At 42.8% G+C, this 21,973-nt stretch overlaps 1 protein-coding gene and 1 non-coding gene across 3 annotated transcripts in view; both read left to right on the top strand.

Moving 5' to 3' along the window:
* Positions 1-11,415: 11,415 nt before the first annotated feature.
* Positions 11,416-21,973, top strand: part of LOC112214605 (protein inturned-like) — a 35,761-nt gene continuing 25,203 nt past the window's right edge. Inside the window, exons 1-3 of one of the 2 annotated variants that reach the window (XM_042327141.1) lie at positions 11,416-12,495; positions 16,742-17,319; positions 18,019-18,104. In XM_042327141.1, coding sequence (XP_042183075.1) covers positions 12,404-12,495; positions 16,742-17,319; positions 18,019-18,104 — 756 coding nt within the window. In that variant the 5' untranslated portion in view covers positions 11,416-12,403. The remainder of the gene's footprint in view (positions 12,496-16,741; positions 17,320-18,018; positions 18,105-21,973) is intronic. The other variant, XM_042327140.1, reaches the window with a different exon arrangement.
* Positions 11,417-11,626, top strand: LOC112215096. Its single transcript, XR_002948197.1, has one exon. It is a non-coding gene; the product is annotated as a small nucleolar RNA U3 (small nucleolar RNA).

The raw sequence follows: 21,973 nt of genomic DNA, 5'->3' as shown, positions 1-21,973 counted from the left end.
CTTAGGCTTGTGTGTGGCTGCTCGGCCATGGAAACCCAATTCATGAAACGCCCAACGTACAGTTCTTCTGCTGATGTTGCTTCCAGAAGCAGTTTGGAACTTTAGTAGTGAGTGTTGCAACTGAGGACAGACGATTTTTAAGCGTTTCAGCACTCGTCAGTCCTGTTCTGTGAGCTTGTGTGGCCTACCACTTTGTGGCTGAGCCGTTGCTCCTAGCCATTTCCACCTCACAATAACAGCACATACAGTTGACTGGGTCTAGCAGGGCAGAAATTTGACAAACTGACTTGTTGGAACGGTGGCATCCTATGACGGTGCCACGTTGAAAGTCACTGAGCTCTTCAGTAAGGCCATACTACTGCCAATGTTTGTCTCTGGAGATTGCATGGCTGTGTGCTTGATTTTCATATACCTGTCAGCAGCGGGTGTGGCTGAAATAGCCAAATCCACTAATTTGAAGAGGTGTCCACATACTCTTGTATATGTCATAACAGCTGACATAACTTGTCATGACCATTTTATAACAGGTTATAACACTGTCATGACATATTTAGACCTGTTGTGACATATATTTCTGTATTTTTAATTGACCATGTTAAATTATCATTGTAATTGTGCACACATTCATGTTAGACATGTTAGACACCTCTTTTTGACTGATGACTGATATAAAGGCCTATCACGTACAGTACATGCCCATCTGGCTAATATGATTATGATGGTCATAATGCTTAACGTGTATTTACTATAAGTTGTTTAAAATATGATGGGGAGAAAGCATGACTGTAAAGAATTCATTACAACAACAAAGGGTTTAAGAAACAAACTTTCACATGAAAGGAAACTTCTTGGAAAAGGAAAAAAACTTGTTTGAATAAAAGTGTTTTTTTTTTTGGCAATCTTATGTAGGTGTCATAACCAGCCATAAAATAGCACAATATATGTCACGACAGGTTGTAAATATATGGGTCATGACAGTGTTGCGACCATGTTATGACATGGTTATGACACTGTGTCAAGTAAAGTGTTATCGATAAGTCTAATAGAGTAATTACAGATAGGCAACCCCATGCTTCAGCCCATTTATTTATACATATAATATACTATGCTGCATTAGTTGGGCTAAAGGTAACAATGCTCATTGGTAATAGCATACCTGATAACATCTGTTAAAAATATGTAAACAATTATTTAAACAAATCATTTTACCAATATGTTATTGGACTAATTTCTGGAGGTGGAAATTATATTTTCATCCCTAATGTGTCCCAAGTTGCCCATTTAAGTCTAAACGTGTCTTCCGAGTCGAGTTGGACACTGGTGCTGTATTCCTATTAATTTCTTAACTAAAAAGGAATTTTCAAAAAGGCCAGAGAGCAAGCTTTCAGCTTGTTGAAGAGTTATGAAAGACATTTTTTTTCATGCAAAGTTGTGAAAAACTCATCTCAAACCATTGGAAGGAGAAGTAACAGCATAGATGTTCAAGACTAGGAGAGAGAAAAACACAACATGTGAATGTTACTTAGGCGAGAGAAGCAACTGCATAACAACCTCAAGTTGTCAATATTAGTAACTCGCTCTAAAGGAGAGGAGAGGAGAGTCGCAGGCCTTGGCACCGCTCTGAGATGGTCAAGACTATCAGAGAGGAAGAGAGCGAGAGACCGAGAGAGGACAACAAAATGTGTAGCGTCTGGTCTGAACACAAGACATGGAGAGAGACCGGAGACAGCATGTGCATGAATGGCTAAGTTTAAGTTACACATGATGGTTTATGAAACTAGCCACCATCATGGTCTGTTATGTTACTTACTCTTGAGGTAAGAGAGGCTTAAGCTGTAGCTACCGTTAGGATGCACATAACATGATGCTGGCACCACAATATAAAAACATACAGAGGGTCAACAACGTTCCATTCACCCCACATTACTGGGCTTTATGAAAAAGTGAAAAGAAGGAAGCCTGCGTTTTAAAAATCCAATCCAAATCATCCATTCTGTTTGCAAACAGGCCGTTAATACTGCAACACAACACGGCAATTCAATTAACTTTAACCGTGAAAATCATCACTGTCTGGCACACTATGATCTGCCCCATTTCCCTTGATCCCTGTCCTGGCAAACATCACATATCTGGAAACTCGCAATAACCTACAAGAGACTTGAAATAACCCACAAAATTATTGAAAAAGGCTATCTCTCTCAGAACAATCTTCTTGACCCTTAACCAGTCAGGCTTCAAGACAGGTCACTCAACCGAGACTGCTCTTCTCTGTGTCACGGAGGCTCTCTGCACTGCCAAAGCTGACTCTCTCCCATGAAGTCATCCTCCTAGATCTGTCCTCTGCCTTTGACACCATGAACCATCAGATCCGCCTCTCCACCCACTCAAGGCTGGGCATCTCAGGTTATGCACACTCTTGGATTGCATCCTACCAGGTGACATGGAGAGAATCTGTGTCTGCACCACTTACTCTCGCTACTGGTGTCCCACAGGGCTTGGTTCTAGACCCTCTCCTCTTCTCTCTGTATACCAAGTCACCCGGCGCTGTCATATCCTCACATGGTCTCTCCTATCATTGCTATGCGTATGACGCTCAACTACTTTCTCCTTCCCCGGTGACGACACGCATCTCTGCGTGCCTGACAGATATCTCAACTTGGATGTCGGCCCACCACCTCAAGCTCAACCTCGACAAGACGGAACTGCTCTTCCTCCCGGGGAAGGCCTGCCCTCTCAAAGACCTCTCCATCACAGTTGACAACTCCAAAGTGTCACCCTCCCAGAGTGCAAAGAACCTTGGCGTGACCCTGGACAACACCCTGTAGTTCTTTGCAAACATCAAAATAGTGACCCGCTTCTTCAGGTTCATGCTCTACAACATCCATAGAGGCCAGGTCATCTGATGCAGCACTCCATCAGTCTCCTTCTTGATCAAATAGCCCTTACACAGCCTGGAGGTGTGTTTTTGGGTCATTGTCCTGTTGAAAATCAAATGTGCAAACCAGATGAGATGGCGTATCGCTGCAGAATGCTGTGGTAGCCATGCTGGTTAAGTGTGCCTTGAATTCCAAATAAATCACCAGCAAAGCACCACCACACCATTCACCTCCTCCTCCTCAATGCTTCACGGTGGGAACCACACATGTGGAGATCATCCGTTCACCTTCTCTGCATCTCACAAAGCCACGGCGGTTGGAACCAAACATTTCAAATTTGGACTCATCACACCAACGGACAGATTTCCACCGGTCTAATGTCTATTACTCATGTTTCTTGACCCAAGCAAGTCTCTTCTTCTTATTGGTGTCCTTTAGTAGTGGTTTCTTCGCAGCAATTTGGCCATGAAGGCCTGATTCACGCAGTCTCCTCTGTATAGTTGATGTTGAGATGTGTCTGTTACTTGAACTCTGTGACACATTTATTTGTGCTGCAATTTCTGGGGCTGGTAACTCTAATGAACTTATCCTCTGCAGCAGAGGTAACTTTGGGTCTTCCATTCCTGTGGCAGTCCTCATGAGACAGTTCCATCATTGCGCTTATTCGTTTTTGCTACTGCACTTGGAAGAAACTTTCCAATTATTGACATTTTCTGGATTGACTGATCTTTGTCTTAAAGTAATGATGGACTGTCGTTTCTCTTTGCTTATTTAAGCTGTTCTTGCCCTAATTTGGACTTGGTCTTTTACCAAATAGGGCTATCTTCTGTATACCACCCCTACCTTGTCACAACACAACTGATTGGCTCAAACTCATTAACAAGGCACACCTGTTAATTGAAATGCATTCCAGGTGAACACTTCATGAATCTGGTTGAGAGAAAGCCAAGAGTGTGCAAAGCTGTCATCAAGGCAAAGGGTGGCTACTTTGAAGAATCTCAAATATAAATATATTTTAATTTAACACTTTTTTGGTTTCTACATGATTTCACGTGTGTTATTTCATAGTGTTGATGTCTTCACTATTAATATTATTCTACAATGTAGAAAATAGTGAAAAGTAAAACCCTTGAATGAGTAGGTGTGTCCAAACTTTTGTTAATCTTTTCATAACATATTCACCTCCTGTTTTGTCCAATCAAACAAGCGCTATCAATGTTTTGTCTTGTTTTTCCGTTTTTTTGCTGCAACACTTCAACTCAATATAACAACTGCTGAATCGCATTCTAAGCTTGACATATGGAATTGTTTTAAGAAAGTCATACCATGGATCATTTAGCTATTTGGACCGCTTTAGGTATCCCCCAAAAATATTTTATAAATTATTTGATAAAATATTACATTTGGCCTTTAATACTATAGCCCATAGAAATGCATTGAATAACACATTCATAAATGTCCAAAAATGAATAAGGAACAAGGTTTTTAAGTGTCTGTCTAGGAGATATAAGAAAGCTCAGGAAATATTTTAACCCCTCACATATGTAACCCCTTATTTTTGTTGGCACAAAACTACCTCCATACGTCGGTTCATTTCTATGGGTTACCTTTAGGCGAGTCCCGTGACACTTGTTGGGATTGTTTCCGCATTCTATAGAGTGGTCATATTAGTTCGTAGGCCAAACCGTTTGTAGATCTGCTGTTGTTATGACAAATCCTCATAGCAATCACACTCATTCTGGGCCACCATGCCATCACCGCAGGTGAGGAGGATTATTTAAGATACTATTTGAAAAGGGAGAGTTTCAGATGTTTTCGGAAGATGAGAAGGGACTCTGCTGTCCTAGCTTCAGGGGGAAGCTGGTTCCACCATTGGGGTGCCAAGACAGAGAAGAGCTTGGACTGGGATGAACGGGAGCTGCCCTCTGTAGGGGTGGGAGGGCCAAGAAACTTGAGGTGGCAGAATGGAGTGCTTGGTTGGGGAGTAGGGTTTGATCATAGCCTGAAGGTAGGGAGGGGCAGTTCCTCTTGCTGTTCTGTAGGTAAGCACCATTGTCACGACTTCCGCCAAAGTCGGTTCCTCTCCTTGTTCGGGCGGCATTCGGCGTCACCGGTTTTCTAGCCATCTCCGATCCACCTTTCATTTTCTATTTATTTTGTCTTGTTTTCCCACACGCCTGGTTTACATTCCCTCATTTATTTGATGTGTATATAACCCTCTGTTCCCCCCATGATGTGTATATAACCCTCTGTTCCCCCCCATGTCTGTGTGTGGAATTGTTTGTTGTAAGTGTTTTGTGCATTTCTGACTGGTTGGCGACTGGTTGTTTCAACCTGTATTTTGCTGTTCTGGGTTCCGTTTGTGTTGGCATCATTAAAGTGCTCCGGCTGTTACCCATTTTTGCTCTCCTGCGCCTGACATCCCTGCTGCCAGTTACGCAACACTTACAACCATGTTCTCGTTGCGGATGTGAGCTTCAACTGGAAGCCAGTGGAGTTTGCGGAAAAGCGGGGTGTAATGAGAGAACTTGCAAAACTTTTGACTGGTACTGTATAAATAGGGCATTTTCTGGTTACTACTACTGTTCCAACCAGTAATATTATTATTACCCAGTTATTACTACTTGTTATTACTACTTGTTGACTTCAATATCCTTAGATTAACCCTAGACTACGTGGTTTGTACATGTTGATCATGTCTTAATGTTTTTGGAACGTTCAAAGCAGAGATAAGTGAGGAGTGGGAGAAGCAGCTGCTGAGGAGTGGGAGAAGCAGCTGCTGAGGAGTGGGAGAAGCAGCTGCTGAGGAGTGGGAGAAGCAGCTGCTGAGGAGTGGGAGAAGCAGCTGCTGAGGAGTGGGAGAAGCAGCTGCTGAGGAGTGGGAGCAGCAGCTGCTGAGGAGTGGCAGCAGCAGCTGCATAAAGTAACCCATGCCACAGAGCATAAGATTGTTTATTGCACTGAAAAAGGGAAAACACAGGTCGTAGCCACTCTGTACAAGTAAATGTTTATCTTATCAGTCTTTTCAGGCTATACAGGTTTGATTAATGCCAAAGAAAAGTAAGAATAGCGACGGGATGGAGTCCATTCCTGCAACCTCACTTTGGCAAGACTACTTTATTTATTTTTTATTTAACTAGGCAAGTCAGTTAAGAACAAATTCTTATTTACAATGACAGCCTGCCCCGGCCAAACCCTAACCCGGACGACACTCTGATACCAATTGTGCACTGCCCTATGGCAGTGATACAGCCTGGAATCAAACCAGGGTCTGTAGTGACGCCTCTAGCACTGAGATGCAGTGCCTTAGACTGCTGCGCCACTCGGGAGCCCCTACACTACACAATGATTAGTTAATGTGCAATCTAGCGCCTTCAAAATGTATTCATAACTCTTGACGTATTTCACATGTTGTGTTACAGCCTGAAGTGAAATTTGATGAAGAAGATATATGCAAAGCTGATGCAGACATACCCTAGATGACTCAAAGCTGTAATTGCTGCCAAAAAGGTGCTTCTACAAAGTATTGACTCAGGGGTGTGAATACTTATGTAAATTAGATACAGTGTCTTGCGAAAGTGTTCGGCCCCCTTGAACTTTGCGACCTTTTGCCACATTTCAGGCTTCAAACATAAAGATATAAAACTGTATTTTTTTGTGAAGAATCAACAACAAGTGGGACACAATCATGAAGTGGAACAACATTTATTGGATATTTCAAACTTTTTTATCAAATCAAAAACTGAAAAATTGGGCGTGCAAAATTATTCAGCCCCCTTAAGTTAATACTTTGTAGCGCCACCTTTTGCTGCGATTACAGCTGTAAGTCGCTTGGGGTATGTCTCTATCAGTTTTGCACATCCAGAGACTGATATTTTTTCCCATTCCTCCTTGCAAAACAGCCCGAGCTCAGTGAGGTTGTATGGAGAGCATTTGTGAACAGCAGTTTTCAGTTCTTTCCACAGATTCTCGATTGGATTCAGGTCTGGACTTTGACTTGGCCATTCTAACACCTGGATATGTTTATTTTTGAACCATTCCATTGTAGATTTTGCTTTATGTTTTGGATCATTGTCTTGTTGGAAGACAAATCTCCGTCCCAGTCTCAGGTCTTTTGCAGACTCCATCAGGTTTTCTTCCAGAATGGTCCTGTATTTGGCTCCATCCATTTTCCCATCAATTTTAATCATCTTCCCTGTCCCTGCTGAAGAAAAGCAGGCCCAAACCATGATGCTGCCACCACCATGTTTGACAGTGGGGATGGTGTGTTCAGGGTGATGAGCTGTGTTGCTTTTACGCCAAACATAACGTTTTGCATTGTTGCCAAAAAGTTCAATTTTGATTTCATCTGACCAGAGCACCTTCTTCCACATGTTTGGTGTGTCTCCCAGGTGGCTTGTGGCAAACTTTAAACTACACTTTTTATGGATATCTTTAAGAAATAGCTTTCTTCTTGCCACTCTTCCATAAAGGCCAGATTTGTGCAATATACGACTGATTGTTGTCCTATGGACAGAGTCTCCCACCTCAGCTGTAGATCTCTGCAGTTCATCCAGAGTGATCATGGGCCTCTTGGCTGCATCTCTGATCAGTCTTCTCCTTGTATGAGCTGAAAGTTTAGAGGGACGGCCAGGTCTTGGTAGATTTGCAGTGGTCTGATACTCCTTCCATTTCAATATTATTGCTTGCACAGTGCTCCTTGGGATGTTTAAAGCTTGGGAAATCTTTTTGTATCCAAATCCGGCTTTAAACTTCTTCACAACAGTATCTCGGACCTGCCTGGTGTGTTCCTTGTTCTTCATGATGCTCTCTGCGCTTTTAACGGACCTCTGAGACTATCACAGTGCAGGTGCATTTATACAGAGACTTGATTACACACAGGTGGATTGTATTTATCATCATTAGTCATTTAGGTCAACATTGGATCATTCAGAGATCCTCACTGAACTTCTGGAGAGAGTTTGCTGCACTGAAAGTAAAGGGGCTGAATAATTTTGCACGCCCAATTTTTCAGTTTTTGATTTGTTAAAAAAGTTTGAAATATCCAATAAATGTCGTTCCACTTCATGATTGTGTCCCACTTTGTTGTTGATTCTTCACAAAAAAATACAGTTTTATATCTTTATGTTTGAAGCCTGAAATGTGGCAAAAGGTCGCAAAGTTCAAGGGGGCCGAATACTTTCGCAAGGCACTGTATTTCTGTCTTTCGTTTTAACTTTGTCATTATGGGGATTTTGTGTGAGGAGAAAAAAAATATTTCATCCATTTTGAATTCAGGCTGTAACAAAATGTGGAATAAGTCAAGGGGTATCAATACTTTCTGGTATGTTGTATAAAATAAATCCCCCAAATAATTACGTGAATCAATAAACTTGCAAGGTGTTTTTTTCCTAAGATTTCATCAAGTCTCTGTCCCTCTTATATATTAGCTTTGACATTGAGGTGTGTGTGATTGACAAGGTTTACAACACGTAAACCAAATAAGATTTACTGGGATATAAAACAAACATGAAACTACTTTCATCCATCACTCTATGTATTGATTTATTTTATTTTTTTAAATGCAATTTTACACAACATTATCATTTTTACACATAAACCCCAATGAGTAGACTGGTCCAACCACCTTTTTGCAGGAGTAGGATCTGCATGATAACCACTGATACAGGTTCAGATATATCTGCCACCTCTTGATGGTTAAGGTTAGGGAAATGATCATCTGATCCTGTAGCCGTGGTCCGGGGAAACTTAACTTCTATACCTCAAGCATGTAAGATTGCAGTAGAACATAACTCAAACAAACCTCTGGGATTTAGAGTTTATTTCTCTCTGCATCTCAATTGGCACTCTATTCCCTATAAAGTCGCTTTGGTCAAATGTAGTGCACTCTATAGGGAATAGGGTGCCATTTGGGATGCACCCTCCAGCTGTCTGAGATACTATGTCTGTCCAGCAGGTAAATACAAATGGACAATCTGCTTCCACCTTGTGGAAGATTTGGGTGGCATTCTCGTTAAGTGCAGTGGCAACAACTGCCCTTCCTAATCAAATCAAATTGTATTAGTCACATGCATCGAATAGAACAGGTGTAGACCTAACAGTGAAATGCTTACTTACGAGCCCCTAACCGACAGTGCAGTTTCAAAAAATATGGATAAGAATAAGAGATAAAAGTAACAAGTAATTTAAAGAGGAGCAGTAAAAAAATAACAATATATACAGGGGGGTGCCGGGACAGAGTCAAAATTGAATAGTTTGCCAGTAGATTTGGCAATTTCATCAAAAATGACTACTGGCAAAGTATTTGATTTAAATGCATTAAAGGACACCAGAACATGACAATCGAACAGTGGAAAGAAATGTATATTCTTTGAAAGGGGCTGATGACATAAGCCAGAAGAGGGCGGTAATCGTGGAAGCTTCTGGCCGCGGGCGCACAAACAATTCCATAACTATAGCTGTAGGCAAGAGGTATGGGGGGTGCCTAGGCAACAGTACCACCATGTGGCTGTCGCCTACCATTGAACTTCTGACTGACATGATATCGATTCCTTACTAACATCATTAAATCTCAACCGTAAATGCTGTTCATTGAACGTGTGAGAATGCTGTTCAATGACTACAGCTCAGCGTTCAACACCATAGTGCCCACATTGCTCATCACCGAACACGCCTCCACTCACATCGATTGGGCTGTAGTGGAGAGGGTCGAGAGATTCAAGTTCCTTGGTGTCCACATCAGCAACAGACTATCATGGTCCAAGCACACCAAGACAGTCGTGAAGAGGGCACAACAACGCCTTTTCCCACTCAGGAGACTGAAAAGATTTGGCATGGGTTCCTAGATCCTCAAAAAGTTCTACAGCTGCACCATCGAGAGCATCCTGACCGGTTGCATCACCTCGCCACCTGGTATGGCAACTACTCGGGATCCGACGTAAGGCGCTATATACTAGGTGTCAGAGGAAGGCCCAAAAAATTGGCAGACTCCAGTCACCCAAGTCATAGACCGTTTTCTCTGCTTACCGCACTCAAGTGGTACTGGAGCGCCAAGTCTAGGTCCAAAAGGCTCCTTAACAGCTTCTACCCCCAAGCCATAAGACGGCTGAACAATTAATCAAATGGGCTATTTTGTGTTCCCTTTCATTTTTTACTTTAGTTTATTTAGTAAATATTTTCTTAACTCTATTTCTTGAACTGCATTGTTGGTTAAGGTCTAAGTAAGCATTTCACGGGAAGGTCTACCTACACCTGTTGTATACGGCACATTTGATTTGATTGAATTAAATGTTAGAAATGTACAGTTTTTCCTGTGCAAGCCAACATTCCGATGTAGCCACTTTGAGCTATAGTGTATTTCCTGTTATCTCTATGATTATGTCCAATCTATAGGTAATGTCTTTCCCTCAACACCTCACGGGATGGTATGTTATCTTCTGATGCCACGTTTATTATTTTACAGAAACCGTAAGGCATACTTTTACATTATATTATGTTAGCTAAACATTTAACAAATTATATAAAAATGTTTTCCTTGAAATATATCTTTTTTAGATTACAAAAAAAATCTGCAGCTTTGAAGGTCCCCAAGGACACAGTGGCCTCCATCATTCTTAAATGGAAGTAGTTAGGAGCTACCAAGACTTCCTCGAGCTGGCTGCCCAGCAAAATTGAGTAATCTGGGGAGAAGGACCTTTGTCATGGAATTGATGATCCCACCTCCATCCCGACTCCTGAATCCATGTGCTTGACAAGGGGGAGGGCTCAGTAATTTTTTGATCACACTTTAGCAGTGTAGAAGCAACAGTCATTGTTCATACTTTGGTCATACTACTTGATCTAGTTTCATTCAAATATCATCAAATTTAATGAAAAATGATTTGGACTGGTTAGAAAGTTTTAAATCGTATGCAAAATGAATGATACCTTTTTAAAACATTCAACTTTGAGCACATTTGACTTGCTAGATGGTTAATTAATTTTGTGACGTTTTGTGGCAATCGGACAATTTTGACAGAGTACTCTGAAAATCTCCTATTTCTCGCCGGACACATTTAATATACATACACTTGTTTGAGCGCTTGCTTGTTAACAAACTTCAAAATAATTTCTTCCCATCTCTTTAAAAAAAAGTACTCTTGATAAGGATATTATTTGTAATGTTTTGAATGTCAGTATACAGCCACTATGACTAATCCCGAACACAAAATCTTTCAACTCTGATGCTAGGTTTTCATCCGAGCCACAGTTGGCTTCACGCCCACAAGGAGCTACCACGTTGACTACTCTCACTGTCAACATTACTCAGCCAATGAACTGTATGATGCGTTGACTGTGACACCAGATAGCATTGTGGGTATTTAATATCTGACTTGTATCTTTCATTTAGTGAGTAATTGTTATGTTTTTTCGGAACAAGCATAACAAAAACGTTTTGTCGGCGTTTTCTTCTGTCTGTACAACTTAGATTTGGTGTTGTCACCACGACTGAAAATAGTATGCTCGTGGTACAAGAACTGGAGCATAGCGCAATGAAAAGCAGGACTATACTTTCAATTCTATAGTTTTTGACTTGAGAAATGTGTTTCTAAAGTGTTTTGTCTCGCTATCCACGATGATGACATTTTAGTACTCCTTTCTGAGCACGAAACGGGTAGAGATTGAAGAGTTTACTCTTTTGATCTCTGCTTTTGATGACAGTTCCTTGTTTCCCCTGGGGATTTGGAGGAAGGGAGTATAATCAGAGTGGTACTAGCATTATGTACTTGTGAACGTTATTCATTAATATAAATTGGTAACGTAGATCTCAATCTTGATAATTTTTGTTTAATAATTGTGACCGCACCCCACCTTTGACATACTGCACAAGCGACAAATAAAATAAACAACAGAAGTATACATTTTTCTGTACATAAAATCGACATTATTCAGGAAGAGTGTAATACGTGTTTTTCGTGATTGTTACAATTGTACCATACAAACAAATACATATTAACAAAATAGATATGAAGTGCTACAACAAAGGCCTAGTAGTGAATTCATAGTTACATCTATTGAGCAAAAGAGGCGGCGTTTTACGCCACCTGCCAAGTACACCCGCTCGACAAGAAGCGGCTCAACTCGTGCATGTGCTACTGAGCTTGCTGAACATACTGGAGTCTGGAGAAGTATTCAGGGCCGCTTTCTTCTCGTCTTCAAAAGCATCGGGGAGGAACTGCGTGCCCTTCTGTCAGTGATTGACGTGAGGAAAGTTTATTCTGTTTTTTTGGATCGAAAGCAGCATTAGACCAGGTTATTCATTCTGACTAGTGCACGGATTCTACCTTCAATACCGGACCACGACTGGGGATTTAAACATTTTAAAATGTATTTAAATATGTAGAAGACTGCTGGCAGACAACCGGTCCTAAACGGCACTATTCATTTTAAACCATCTGAACTTTTGTCTGGAATGGAAAAGTGTAGTTTGAAAGCCTTGCTAATCTATGTTAAACTCATCCTGTCCGTGAAAATATGAAATAAAAAGAATGTTTAACATTGCTACAGATGGAGAAACGTCCACACCATTTTCTAAGAATTTAGAAGACTTTGATTCCATACGCAGTGTGCTTCTATACAGGTCAGTATATTTATGCATGCTATGGCAACGATGAGGGGAGTTTATATGAAAATGTTATGTAGACGTTTTGGTAAACCATTTAGACGTTTTTTTGTGTTTCTTCTCGCATTGACTATTGTTGCTTTGTTTAAAGCACTGTGAATGCCATAGAGGATTTAAAGGCCTCGTGCAGTTCGTGGGGAGGGGGAGGGGGCGGGGGAACCAGAAGTGCTCAACCCATGCCCATCTTATTCATAGGGAGATAGTGTACATTTTAACAAGCTATTTAGATTTTGCAACCTTTGTGATTTCATTAGATACTCTGCAAATATGAGATACATTTGTATCACATTTAGCAGAGTTGATCCTACAAATGTTATGTTGTTTGCTTAGTTTAGGCTTAGTCAATAAGAGGTAGTGCATTTTTTTGTTACTATCAAAGTTGTTGCATTGAAACATGCATTCAGTCAACCTCTTTTTATTGCACGTGCATTTGTGTCTAGGTGGGGCATGGGTGATTCTGTGCCCCTCGTCTTTTTTCTATCCAGCAAAAGGAAAGCGTCCACGTTGTCATGGCAACGTGAAGATCAGCCAACCACACCGAGACAATTTTTGTCACGTGGCAAAATTGAAGTTCACGTATGCAGACAACATGGCTAAAGACTGCCAATGCTCATTCAACTAGCTCGAACTGATTTACTTGGAAGTTTAGAGTAACTTGTATCGTGTTGTCGAACACATTTAATAAATTGAATAATGGCTACTAAAAAGTCTGGCGGAACGCTCGAGATGCATGCAGATGCGCGCGAGCCCCCGAGACAGCAGGGTGACGACAGGGAGAATGTGCATGGCAAAATGAGCCATAGTGAATCAACAGGCACTCGGCTACCACTACACCACTTTACAGTGAGTGTGCAACCTAGTCGCTTCCAGTGATCTGCCTCGGTTGTCAAGTTATGAAGTTGAGGTGGAACTGGCAGCTGATGGAAGATGACTAGCTAGCTAACATGGTATTGGGCACAGCCCAATGTTTTTTCTTTCTGTCTCTTCTAAAGCAACAAGCAATAATATACATGTTTTTCTTACTCGGAGTACTCGGACTGACTGTCTGTTGATTCACTATCGCTCATTTTGCCATGCACATTCTCCCTGTCGTCGCCCTGCTGTCTCGGGAACTCGCTCGCATCTGCATGCATCTCGAACTTTCCTCCAAAATCGTGCATTAACCACCGTCCACACACAGGGGAAGAGTAGTCTTGGTTAATGCATGATTTTGGGTTTGCTGTATCCCATCTGTTTAATAACATCCAAACACTTTTTAATATACTCTCATGAAGCTATAAAGGCTCATTCATGCATTCATTCTGATGTGTAACCTTTATTTAACTAGGGAAGTCAGTTAAGAAGAACCATTTCTTATTTACAATGAAGGCCTACCTGGAACAGCCAGTTAACTGCCTCGTTCAGGGGCAGAACGACAGATTATTTTTTACCTTGTCAACTGTGGGATTTAATCCAGCAACATTTTGGTTACTGGCCCAACGCTCTAACCACGAGGCTACCCTAAACCTTAATTATACCCCCCCCAGGTGCCTTATTGATATTATGAACTGGTTACCAACATAATTACAGCAGGAAAGATACATGTTTAGTCATACCCGTGGTATACGGTCTGATATACCATGGCTGTCAGCCAATCAGCATTCAGGGCTCGAACCACCCGGTTCATAAATGGGGATAAGGGTTCCATTTGGGATGCAGAGGGTATTGAAAGAGAAAAGATGGATGAAGCAAAAGGAACAGTCACTGTAGCACTGTTCTTGGCCTATTGAATCAACTCTTTTTTTTTTCTTTCAGAGTTTGGGAAATTTCTGTTTCCAATTTGGAAACTTAACCTTCATAAATAATGATATGCTATTCACCATCCTCCGTGAATTTATGGATGTGGTTTCCAAGAGCCTACCACAGAGGCGACACAGCTTCATTTAGAGGGAGACTGACCGGCTGAAAAAAATGCCTGGTTGAATTTTTTCAGTTTTTCTTTTTTTCTCAGAGTTGGGGGCATTTTCTCTCCTGGGGTGGGGGTGGGGGTTATAGTGTGGGTGTGGGTTTCCCTCTTTCTTCTCTGCTTGACTAAAAAACAAACAATATCCAGTCTTTCTCCAGTCTTGTTGTTTTCTTTCTTACCCCAAATGCCACCTGATGAATTGGAACAGAAATGTCCTGAGGATGAGTACGAGAGAAGCTGATAGGGGTAATAAAACGCCATGCAAATGGAGCGGTTTTCCAGTATTATCAAATTATAGGAACATTATATGTTATAAACCTTTACACAATGTACATGATCGTTGTCCTCTTAAAAAATGTGCTTTTCAGTCACCACTCTCCCTTGACTGTGGTTAAACGCTGATCCAGAACAGAATGCAGAAGATGGACTATCATACCTTTTTGGCTGTTTAACAGAGGTTCAGTAGTTGTACACTAGTATAATTGTGTTACTAACCCGTTTTGAATAGCATTTATCATGCGAGACTCATTTTTTTTTTTACACGGGGATTGAAGTGAGGAAATGAGAAAGACTAATCTGTCATATTCTGATGACGGCTAATATGCTCTAAATGACACTGAACAAAAATATAAACGTGACGCGCAACAATTTCGAATGTTTTACGGAGTTACAGTTCATATAAGGAAATCAGTCAATTGCTATAAATTCATTAGGGCCTAATCTATGTATTTCACATGACTGGGAATACAGATATGCATCTGTTGGTCACAGATACCTTTAAAAAAAAAAGTAGGGGCGTGGATCAGAAAACCAGTCAGTATCTGGTGTTACCACCATTTGCTTCATGCAGCATGACACATCTCCTTTGCATAGAGTTGATCAGGCTGTTGATTGTGGCCTGTGGAATGTTGTCCCACTCAATGGCTATGTTGCTTGATATTGGCGTGAACTGGAACACGCTGTCGTACACGTCGATCCAGAATATTCCAAACACGCTGCATGAGGCATATCTGGTGAGTATGCAGGCCATGGGAGAACTGGGACATTTTGGGCTTCCAGGAATTGTGTGAAGATCCTTGCGACATGGGGCCTTGCAATATCATACTGAAACATGAGGTGATGGCGGTGGATGAATGGCACGACAATGGGCCTCAGGATCTCGTCACGGTATCTGTGCATTCAAATTGCCGTCGATGAAATGCAATTGTGTTCTCTGTCGGTAGCTTATGCCTCCCCATACCATAACCCCACGCCACCATGGGGCACTCTGTTTACAACATTGACATCAGCAAACCGCTCGCCCACACGACACCATACACACTGTCTGCCATCTGCCCGGTACAGTTGAAACCCGGGATTCATCCGTAAAGAGCACACTTCTCCAGCGTGACAATGGCCGTCTAAGGTGAGCATTTGTCCACCTGAAGTTGGTTATGACGCCGTACCGCACTCAGATCAAGACCCTGGTGAGGATGACGAGCACGCAGATGCGCTTCCCTGAGACGCTTTCTGATAGTTTGTGCAGAAATTCTTTGGTTGTGCAAACCCACAGTTTCACCAGCTGTCCTCGTAACTGGTCTTAGATGATCCCGCAGGTGAAGATGCCAGATGTGGTGTTCCAGGACTGGCATGGTTACACGTGGTCTGTGGTTGTGAGGCCGGTTGGATGTACTGCCCAATTCTCTAAAACATTGTTGGAGGCGGCTTATGGTAGTGACATTAACATTAAATTATCTGGTGGTCATTCCTGCAGTCAGCATGCTAATTGCATGCTCCCTCAACTTGAGACATCTGTGGCATTGTGTTGTGTGAAAAAACTGCACATTTTAGTGGCCTTTTATTGTCCCCCGAACAAGGTGCACCTGTGTAATGATCATGCTGTTTAATCAGCTTTTTGATATGCCACACCTGTCAGGTGGATGGATTATCTTGGCAACGGAGAAATGCTCACTAACAGGTATGTAAACAAATTTATGGACAACATTTGAGCGAAATAAGCTTTTTGTGCATATGGAGCATTTCTGAGATCTTTTATTTCAGCTCACGAAACATGGGAACAACACTTTACATGTTGCATTTATATTTTTGTTCAGCATAATTAGGACATACTTTTAATCCGCAAGCCAGAGTTGTGTTTCTTGTTCATGCTCAAATAACCTGATACTCCTTGTCTGAAGGAGTTCCTGGACAAACAATCCACCCCTTTTGGCTCTGCTCACACAGTTTCACTCACTCCATGCTCTGTCGGTTCACTCCCAGCGACCTAGAGCCAGAATGGCTGGACGACGTCCAGAAGAACGGCGAGCTCTTCTACCTGGAACTGAGCGAGGGCGAGGAAGCGGCGGCATTGGCTCAGGCAGCCGCCAATCACGGCCTCTCCACCAATCACGTCCGCTTCAGCGAGAAGGAAGCGGAGATCATCAGCGACGAGTCCAGGAAGCTTCCTGATGGTGCTCCAACCAAAGGAGAGCCCAAGCTAAAAAGACTGGCCAGGATCCTTAGGAGGAAGCGGCGACCATCCCAGAGCAGAGGGCCCGACGGAGGAGGCGAAGACTCGTCATCTCGTCCAGTATCCATCTTGAAAAACCAGGCGGGGCAGAGGGTGGGGGTGATGTTCCAGCAGCTGAAGGAAGTTTTTCTCTACCTGAACCCCAAACGCCTGGGGAGCTGCTCCCCTCCTCCCCCGGAGAGAGGGGGTCTACTGGAGGCCCTTCTGGGGGTGGTGCATCGCCCGTCCTGGGGCCAGGGAGACCACGCAGGGAGGAGGGAGGAGAGGATCACTGTCCACGGCCTGGTGCCCAACAGCCCGGCCGTCAAGTGTGCACAGATACTGATAGGTGAGTGTACAAAACCAACACTCTGGGTACGTCCCAAATGGCACCCTTTTCTCTTTATGTAATGCACTACTTTTGCCATTTCAGACACAGCCACCGGGATCAGTCGTATATAAATGGTATAGAATGCAATAAATTAATTTATTGACGCCATTTATATTAAATAAAGTTAGACTTATAACGTTGTGTTATACAGTAAATCGTTTTGATGTTTGTAGAGGCCGGGCACTGTTGTTCTGGGCAGCCCAAGGAATGCAAAAAACAAAACTGCTGAATACTAAAGACTATCCACATGAGTTTGTGTTTAAAGCCATGACTTTCATGTAGCCTACCAGTCCATGCTAAGACAATTAGACTAGTTAACTAACTGAAATAACTAAGGTGGAATCTGTGTTAGGGTTGATTGGGAAGGGCACGAGTCTGCAGAGAGGCAGGTGAAACTCGTTGTTTTACAAAAAGAAATAACAAGTGGACTGTGTCTCTTGACTGGATACCGGTGTGTTTTGTATACGTTCCACTCTTTGCCAGTTGCCCCTCCTTGTCATGCCAAACACTGTGCTCCTCAACAAAACTATACTATTTCTGAACAGGTTACACAATGTGGCGCAACGTACTTTTACAGGAATGTCACTATTCCCCTTTTAGTCTAAGTTGTCTATATGTAACGTGACGCTGGGAGTGAGACTTTCTTCTTCGTCCCAGGTGACAACCTGGTCGCAGTAGACGATGTGGATGTTACCACAGAGAACATTGAGAGGGTTCTGTCCTGCATTCCTGGTCCTACCCAGGTGAGTGTGTGTGTGTGTGGGTGTGTGTGTGTGTGTGTGTGTGTGTTAATGGCCAATAAACCAAAAAGAATATGGGTGACTGTTAATGGGACAATTGACCCTTCACTAAGCCCCGCCCCCCTTGGTTACTGTTGCAACCTCAGACAATATATTCCCAGGAAGACCAATTCCTCCTCCCCACTGGCAAAATCCCCTCACAATGATCTCAAACTGTGTTTTTAATGCACAGTGAAATGAATCACAGACTACCTCTTGCTAAACAGGAAACTCTTGGGTCTGTTGAGGTGGACTGTCATTACAATTGCTTCACGGGAACCTGGTAAAATTATGTTTGTAGTGTTGCTACCGAAGGATTCTGAATTTGTCAGCATGCAGTCAAAGCTAATAACCACTTTTGAAGCTAACTAGTGCTCTCAAATTGTATCCTGATGTCGACAACAGATGGAATTGATTAATAACATGGCTAGCTACATTAGGTGGTCAATGACACTGAGCTCTATCTAACCAGCTGAGCTAGCAAACAATGTAACAAAAGTATAATTTCAGATTTGAAAAATACTCCCATCAACATGCATTTCAGGAATCACAGTAGCAAGTACCACTGGCGCACTGATCAATTATTTAACAATTTAAACAATACATTTTAAAAATAAAACTGTGAGGTTTCCCCACTGCCGTCATTGGCTTTCATGTGTTTGAAACGTGTGCTCGACCGAGGTGTCTGAACTAGACCACAGTTGCTATCCATTGCAGCGCTGTGATTGGTTGGCAAAAATTCTGGGGCGAGTTTTAGCGAAGGGTCCATTTATAGCTACAACATTCAAACTAGTTAAATAGTTTAAAGGGTAATACATTTTTATTTTTTAAACATGGTTTACATTTTAGTCCAGATTGACTTACAGTAGTGAGTGCATACATATTTGTACTGGTTCCCCATGGGAATCGAACCCATAACCCCAGCGTTGCACGTGCCATGCTCTACCAACCGAGCCACATGGGACTACAAACATCATAAATGTATCGGTCTATATATCGTTATCCTATTAATTTAGTCCATTTATCGATATGGATTTCTGTCCCCATCGCCCAGCTCTAGTAGGTGTATGTGTGTGTTCCAAGCCCACCCACACAACTCCTTACTGACATATTAAAGGAACAGTAGTTAGATAGAATTATGCTCCGCTTTGTGGTGTGTTTATGAAGTTAAGTGTATTACAACGTTGAAACGCTGCAAATATGAAGGTATGCGAAAGACCCCCGACAGAACTTCTTTGTTGTTGTTGTATTATGAGCCCCAGTCACATTATTAACGATGCATGCTGCGGCGTTTCGGACGCAGCCTCTGAAACAGAAACGGCAGCCAATGAAAGAACTCAATTTACAGACAAACCCCCCCCCCCCCGAACCAACACGTCTGCTCTGCTTAGAAGTGTTACAATCTGGGGTCTACGCACTCATGGCAGACACACACACTAACACGCAAGGCAGACACACACACACAAGCACACGAACACACGCGCAAAGGCAGACCGAGACTGTTAGTCAAGAGCTCTCCACTGTCCCACATGTTCAAAGAGAGGTCTTGGAGGTCACTGGAATGTGTTATTGGAAACCACATGGATGTTTTGGTTCTGGACAGATTCACGAGGCTAGAATGCCCTGAGGTGTCCCGATTCAGTAGAGATTTTTAGAAAAGGGCGCAACTCGAACTTCCACGTGAGTCATTCGTTGACGTCAATGTGAGACGTGTGGCGTGCATAAGATGTCAAGATAAGTGTGTGGATCTCAAGTCAGAATACCGGCTGCTTATCTTGCTTTGGACAATGAATCAATTAACAAAACCCAGCCAACCCCCCCCACCCCCCTAAAAAAAAAAAAAACAGCTAATCTCAATAAGTGTCTGTTCAGGATTGCTCTTCTAACTAAGTCTTGGGAAGATGATGTTTCTTCACGTTTAATTTTCTCCCTGCATCCAGAAAGTGGTATTTAAGTTTATGTAAATCCATTGTCGAATGTATGGTGAAGTAGAATGCCGAATATAGAAATATTTTTCCATTGCCATCTGGCTTCACTCAGCTGTCAAAACGTATATAGCAGGAAACAATCACCACCTATCTACATGAGGAAAACTGTCCAAGTCGGGGAAGTGACGCCTTGATCGCCATTCAGAAAACCGCTCAAGCTTTTTCCAAATCCGTCTCCTCACACGGTCAAAACAGGGCCTCAAGAAGGAGGAATTTGTAAATTACAGTGTCGGCGGGAGTGATGGCGTTTGCCGACAAAGAGAGAGAGAGAGAGGAGAGAGAGGAGAGAGAGGAGAGAGAGGAGAGAGAGGCCAGACTGCGGCGGGAGTTGTTTGAGAAAACACAGGAAAACGACCATTATGCTGCGGCGACTGAAAGCACAGCTGATTAGAATATGCGGAAAGCCAGATAGTAAATTACACTGTAGAGAGGAAGAGAAGAGAGGAGGAGAGAGAGATGTGAAAAAACAACAAGGCCTCTCGTAGGACGGAGCTCTACTGACATAGTCAGCGGAAACTTCGGTGGTGTGTGTGTGTGTGCGCGCACGTGAGCGTCTGGCTGGCTGTATGTATGTGGTCATGTGTGTGAATGGCCCTCCCAGGTAAAGCGTGGTAGACAGTAGCAATTATATGGGCGGAGCAGCAGTTTGTATTGAGGTTGGACCACCATGCCCTCTGCCTGACCTCATAGTATAGTATCATCAGTAGTACTTTCTCTCTCTCTCGCGCGCACTCTCTCTTTCCCCGCCCCTCTCTCTCTCTTTCCCAACTCTCTTGCTCTCCCCTTTTCGTTCTGTCTCCCCTTTCTCTCCCTTTCTTTCTCTCTTTATATTTATTTGGACACTGTGTTACACAAGGGCTATATCTGTTCCTGGTTCTAAATTTCTTGAATGGGGCATGTTTATTTAAGATGGTTAGGAAGGCATTTAAAAAAAATATCCAGGCATCCTCTACTGACGGGATGAGATCAATATCCTTCCAGGATACCCCGGCCAGGTCGATTAGAAAGGCCTGCTCGCAGAAGTGTTTCAGGGAGCGTTTTACAGTGATGAGTGGAGGTCGTTTGACCGCTGACCCATTACAGATGCAGGCAATGAGGCAGTGATCGCTGAGATCTTGGTTGAAGACAGCAGAGGTGTATTTAGAGGGGAAGTTGGTTAGGATGATATCTATGAGGGTGCCCGTGTTTAAGGCTTTGGGGAGGTACCTGGTAGGTTCATTGATAATTTGTGTGAGATTGAGGGCATCAAGTTTAGATTGTAGGATGGCTGGGGTGTTAAGCATGTTCCAGTTTAGGTCGCCTAGCAGCAGGAACTCTGAAGATAGATGGGGGGCAATCAGTTCACATATGGTGTCCAGAGCACAGCTGGGGGCAGAGGGTGGTCTATAGCAGGCGGCAACGGTGAGAGACTTGTTTTTAGAGAGGTGGATTTTTAAAAGTAGAAGTTCAAATTGTTTGGGTACAGACCTGGATAGTAGGACAGAACTCTGCAGGCTATCTTTGCAGTAGATTGCAACACCGCCCCCTTTGGCAGTTCTATCTTGTCTGAAAATGTTGTAGTTTGGAATTAAAATTTCTGAATTTTTGGTGGTCTTCCTAAGCCAGGATTCAGACACAGCTAGAACATCCGGGTTGGCAGAGTGTGGTAAAGCAGTGAATAGAACAAACTTAGGGAGGAGGCTTCTAATGTTAACATGCATGAAACCAAGGCTATTACGGTTACAGAAGTCGTCAAAAGAGAGCGCCTGGGGAATAGGAGTGGAGCTAGGCACTGCAGGGCCTGGATTCACCTCTACATCGCCAGAGGAACATAGGAGGAGTAGAATAAGGGTACGGCTAAAAGCT

The sequence above is a fragment of the Oncorhynchus tshawytscha genome, linkage group LG09, assembly GCF_018296145.1.
Source record: "Oncorhynchus tshawytscha isolate Ot180627B linkage group LG09, Otsh_v2.0, whole genome shotgun sequence".
NCBI classification, from domain to species: domain Eukaryota; kingdom Metazoa; phylum Chordata; class Actinopteri; order Salmoniformes; family Salmonidae; genus Oncorhynchus; species Oncorhynchus tshawytscha.
This window is presented reverse-complemented; position numbering and strand designations above follow the sequence as displayed.